Here is a 6,058-nt window from a genome sequence, read left to right as displayed (position 1 = left end):
TTCTATGCCTATACAAACCTTATATACAAATATGCATCATTGTATAGGAATACTCAAAGAAAAATAATAAATATAAAATACTGAGTCATATAGCAAACCGCTTTTGTTAATCAGTCGCGGAGCCCACAAATCTTCTCGTAATTTATGTGAGACATGACTCAAATTCCGCAGTGCAGAATTAATTATGTCAACGTTATGAGATATGAATTGTTGAGGAGGCTGCCGTGACAAATGCGGCCGGCCAACAACGGCAACGACAACGACCAGCTAATTTGATAAAGCACGAGTTGGAGGCGCTCGTGATATGGGCATAGTCGACCCTTAGCGACGTACACATACCGTAGTGTGGATAAGCCTTCGGTTTTTAATGGCACATAAACAAAATGACTAAACTATTGTAATGTTTAGAAACGACAAAATAAAAACTGGGCTAGAAAATTTTACAACGTGCATTAAAAAATGTTAATTGGAACTTGAAATGTATTAAATGCTTATATATTTTGAATATTTTGCCATCCAGCGCGGTAATGCCGCTAGTATCTTTGGCACTTTTGGGCTGGGTGGGGGTCGGAATGGGGGCGATAAGTAGGTTAGTTTATAGTTTAGTGTGCTTTTTTATTTTTTATTTTAAGGTAGTTTTAGTGTTTTTGTTTGTGTTTTTTTTAATTGTATTAGACGCGTTTTACCTGAAATAAAACGCATATTAAAATACTTACCTCACTGGAAGCTTTATAATTGAGATAGCATATCTGTTTCCGTCGAATTATCACCAGTCTAGTGCTTTATTTGACTTCGGTTTCCGGCGACAGTGGCGACACCTGGCGGACCGCGCCATCTTTACACCAGGTAAAAGATGTCCGGTGAGCTGTTTGTCATTGGCTCAATTTCACCAGGCAGAAATGAAATGAAAGCTTCCAGTGAGGTAAGTATTTTAATATGCGTTTTATTTCAGGTAAAACGCGTCTATTAAATTACTTGACCGTCACTGGAAGCTTTATAATTGAGACCTGTTTGTTATCGCCTGGTGTCGCCCTTTATTAAATTAATTTTAATGTAATATAGCGCCAATGTGACTGATTAGTAGGTATCTGAATGAATGATGAATTAAAATACTGAAATATCGATTTCAATTATTTTATTATTTTAATAGATAATTTTACACTTAGTAAATAAGATTTAATGATTTATAGTTATTTACTATAATTTATTTATGTACTAATATTAATTGTACAATGTTGGCCGAATAATTAGCTACAATGATCACAACCAGGCACAGTGCCAGAAAAAACAATTTTAGTTTAAATCTATTTAATTATTATAATACCTATACAGGATTAAACAATCGTGTTACATTTGTAGAAGAAGTACTTGTTCTTGCTACCTCTCTCCTATAAAATCGTTGGAAAGTGTTAGCTGATTGCCAGTTTCCACGCGCCATAATATCATCGAGGGAATGATTTTCCCACCAACTTTTTGAAGCTACAGCTGACCTAATGCTACCTGGAGCGGCTGCTATGTTCGCTTCTTTAAACAAAGTTTTTATCCAATTAGCAATGACCGTCCGTGAGGCTGGCTGCGGCCGACCTTTAAGTGTCATGAACAAATTAAAAGACTTAGCAGTATTACGTCTGTCATTTAGAAGTGATATAGTTCGTTCTATCCAAAAAAGAGGATTTAGCTTACTATTACTGGTATTTGCTAATAGTTTCCAACCGGACTGCCTGTAATTACTAGAGTCTGTCTTTGAGCCAAACTGGGGCCAAAAAATTATACATTCATCTGATCTTATACAATTGTCATGGTCAATCGTAAGCAAAGTTAAATCATGTATACGCCTACCAGAGCAAAGAAGCAGTAAGGTGGCAGTATGACGCGTTGTTTGGAAAACATTGTTCTGATCTACTGTATAATCGGATAAAAATTTGATAAGTTGATCAACATCCCAAACTGGGGGTTTAACCGTTTTTGGACGTGTTAAGGAAATCGACTTAAGAATGTGTTTCACCAGAACATGTGAACTCAAACAACTTGATGTTTCAGTGTTACACAACGTAGAAACGACTGACTTGTGTAAAAGTATGGTATTATAAGATAATTTATTTATTAAATGTAAATCCGATAAAAACTGTGCTAGTTGAGCTCCTGTCGGATTTTTTGGGTTTATATTTTTTGTACTTGCCCAAGAAATCCAACGTTGCCAAGCTGTTTTGTACGTTCTTAAAGTCGATTTTCTCCAAGAATTTTTAAGCAATAATAATTGATCTGAACTCCACGATTCTAGCGCCTCAGACCACCCCCACACTTCCAAACCTCGAGAATCATTTCCTCGACTTGGGCAGGTGGTAGTCCTGTCGTCGTGTCGACGAGATTCTTCCGCAGGTTCCTCAGAGTAAGTGGCGCTGCTAGCGCTCGGGCTTTGAGATCTGCCCGCCAGAACACTTTGTCCCAGCGAGGCACCACTACCAGAAATATCCCGGTCGATTGGTTCAAGTGAGAGAGGACTTTGGGCATCAGAAAAGGTGGTGGGAACACCCACGCGAGCGGGTAGTTCCACGGAGTACTGAATGCGTCGTGGTACATCGCTTGAGGGTCTCTCAGGTCTCGTGATACATAATTGTGTACCACATGGGCTGTTGCCGAGGCAAATAGATCCACCACCGGTGTTCCCCACTTCGCAAAAACTGTCTCTACGCAAGCCGGTAGTAAGTGCCATTCCGGCGGTAAGCGACGACGCGATAGGTGATCGGCTTGACAATTGTACTTGCCTGGTAGGTAGTGTACGCTGAGGTGTATTTGATTTTGATCTAGAAGATCTAAAATCCGATGAGTTATGTTTACCAGGGCTAGCGATTTCGATCCCCCTTCTTTCCTGAGATGGGCTACGGCTGTCCTGTTGTCGCATTGTATCAGCATCGAACTGTGATGCAACAGGTGAGCGTAACCTTGAAGGACATGAAGGATGGCTAACATTTCCTTCTGATTGCAATGAAGGTTCTGTTCTTCTCGTGACCAAGCTCCTGACAGAGCTAGGTCGTTCAACTGCGCCCCCCAGGCTTGGTCTGACGCATCGGTTGTTAGAAAATTGGTGGGGGGAGGATGATGTAGAGCTGTTGACGCCTGGCAATTTTGTACCCACCAATTTAGTTCGCTCGACACACTTTGCGGTATCGGGAATGACGTGGTCGATGGGTTTGGCAGGGAGTTTAGAAACATTAGAAGTCGTCGATGATTGAGCCGACCCCTTGGAACGACAAAACTTGCGAAATTCAGAGATCCTACTATTCTCTGAGTGTTTTTCAAGGTCAGTTTTCCTTGAATAAGAACTTCTTCTAGTTTTTGACGCAATGAAGTTACTTTTTCTTCTGGTAAGGATTTTAAGTTGTCCCAAGTTCGCCAAAATATCCCTAAGTAAACTATACTTTTTTGTGGATACAGAATCGATTTTTCGAAATTCACCTTCCATCCGAGACTTATGAGGGTTCGAATAGTGATTTTGACATGATCTCGTAATATGGCTGCATTTTGATGGACAATTAGAAAATCGTCCAAGTAAACTACAATTCTGACGTTCCATTGTTGCCGCAAGGTTTGAGCTACCCAATTTGTTAGTATTGAGAACGTTTTCGGAGATGTGCTTAGCCCGAACGGCAGGCACGTCATTTCTAACAATTCTCCGTTGTAAACTAGGCGCAGGAAGCGTCTGTGTGCCTCGGCTACTTTCACGTGAAAGTACGCTTGACATATATCGACCTTGCACATCCAGTCGTTTGGTTGGAGGAAGTCTGGAATCCGATGCATGTTTATGAGGTGAAACGGTTCGGCCAGTATATAATCGTTTAGCGCTTTCAAGTTGAAAATTGGTCGAGCTGATCCGTCCGGTTTTGGCACAAGGAAAAGAGGAGAAATGAAGCTTGGTGACGGCTGTGCTACACTTAGAACACCTTGAGCTTTCATTTTGTGCACAATTGCAGACATTTCCTTTGACACAGGAGTGTGAAAGGGGCCCGATTTTAAATTGGGATACACCAGAGGAGGTTTTGCAAGGAATGGTATGCGATACCCTCGGATTAACTTTAATGCTATTTCTGGTGCTCCCATTTTCTTCCATTGTGTAAGGAAGTGCGCTAACTGGCCTGCTTGAAACGGTTCCGAGTCATGGTTTCTGCCGTTTCTGGTTACCTCTGTAACCTCTACCGGCATTCCCTCTTCCTCTGGTACCTCCACGATCGGGCCGCGAGCCTCGATTTTGAAACGACCCTCTTCCACTTGTGTGGTAAGCAGGATGATTGTTTGAAGGTTGAGTTACCCAAGGGTAATTCGGTTGTTGACAATTTTGACAATGACATACACCCCGCGAGGGTGCGTTGTTACAGGTTTGCATATGCATATTTTGCGAGGGAAAGTACCCTGAGCTAGCATTGCACTGAATTCCACGCGATGGAATTGTATGTTTTCGTATGCCTTGCCCCCGCGAGGGGCGGCTGTTAGGCTGATTCGCCTTGTTTAGAGCATTTTGTTTAAGAGGCCAAAATGTTTTTCGAACACCTCCTGCCTTTTCAAGAGCTGATGTAAAAGAATCAGCATCGAAAATGTTAGTTGTGGAAGGGGGAATTTTGTTTACAAATGCCTTGACAAGGGGTTCTTTAATTTGGCTGGTAATGGCCTCTCTACGCATTTCGATAGCTTCGGCGCGGTGCCCACAAACTAATTGTAAAAGATCAGAGGAAATCTTTTGTAAATCGCCTTTTTGGAAAAGCTCGTCGACTTTAGTATTTAATTCGTCATAAGAAAAATTCATATTTTTAGCCCACGACAAAAGACTACGAATACTATCCTGAATAGCCTGTTTTTGTTTCAATATGCAGTAGGTAATAGCTGCATATGATTTATCAGCATAGGTTAGATGGCGCAAAGTATCATACATTTTTACCTCTTCGTTTGTTTCCAGGTCTACGAAACCTGGAGTATGATTGTAAAGTTTTTGTGTATCAGAGTATCTAACCTCTGACCATGCCGCGTTTCCCAAGCGCTGAACATCAAGAAGCATTTTCAGAAAATGTTCTGGAGTCTTAGGGACCGAAGGTTCCTTTAGTTTTGTTTCAATGTCAAAAGTGAACGGCAAATTTGAATTTGCTTCTTGACTCTCAGCGTTTGAGCACGGAGCATCATTCACATCGTTAACTTCATATAATTCACCACTAACCTCTGAGAGAATTGACTCGTTATCAGGGAAAGCAACGTTTGAATTTTCGAGGCAACGATTATTTTCAAAACAATTAGTATCGTGGCACACATTGTTGTCATTACCAGCTGTAATATGTTTGCGAAGCTCACCCATTTCTTTGAACAGTTTGTCCATCAAGCGTGCGGAGCGCCGTGATCGCTTGCTTTTCTTGTGACGGTGACGGCGCGACCGCTTTTGACCGCTTGAGGATGACGAGCTTGACGTGCTGCTGCTCGAACTGCTGCTCGATGAACTTCGACTTCTAGCTCGTTTGACATCCCACTCGGACCAGGTTGCGGCTCTGTCGAGCCTTTTTGACCACTATCCATTCTGAAATAGTAATTATATTAATTCTAGTTCCAAAACTGCAAGCGATTGTATAATTTCTCACAAAAATTACAATCGGATAGAAAAGTCTGCAAATAAAACACTATAATAAACTGGTTACTTATTTAGCACAATAATTTAAAATGTAGGTAGTGGTCCGAACAGAAAAACTGTTAAAAATATATGACCACATACTTATTGTGAAATTATTAGAAATTGGGTACTTACGTGATCACTTTTTGTATTTAAAACACTCTATTACACTAACGTATTGGTTTAAGTAATCACGCGTAACAATTTCTATTTTTTAAAATAAATTTGTAACGGTTGCAGGGTCAGTGAACCTGACTCGCTGCGCACATGTTGCTTCGACGGGAAACTGAACGCCAATGACAAACAGCTCACCGGACATCTTTTACCTGGTGTAAAGATGGCGCGGTCCGCCAGGTGTCGCCACTGTCGCCGGAAACCGAAGTCAAATAAAGCACTAGACTGGTGATAATTCGA

General features: G+C 41.2%; 1 protein-coding gene across 1 annotated transcript; it reads right to left on the bottom strand.

Annotated features, from left to right (window-relative positions):
* Positions 1–1,320: 1,320 nt before the first annotated feature.
* LOC134654001 (uncharacterized) lies at positions 1,321–3,342 on the bottom strand. The gene has a single exon (XM_063509370.1). The coding sequence runs from the start codon at positions 2,900–2,902 to the stop codon at positions 1,325–1,327; it is 1,578 nt and encodes a 525-aa protein (XP_063365440.1). The 5' UTR covers positions 2,903–3,342; the 3' UTR covers positions 1,321–1,324.
* Positions 3,343–6,058: the final 2,716 nt, after the last annotated feature.

This window comes from Cydia amplana, chromosome 14 (genome assembly GCF_948474715.1).
Source record: "Cydia amplana chromosome 14, ilCydAmpl1.1, whole genome shotgun sequence".
Lineage (NCBI taxonomy): Eukaryota > Metazoa > Arthropoda > Insecta > Lepidoptera > Tortricidae > Cydia > Cydia amplana.
The sequence above is the reverse complement of the archived record's forward strand: the minus strand, read 5'-3'. Positions and strand labels throughout refer to the sequence as shown.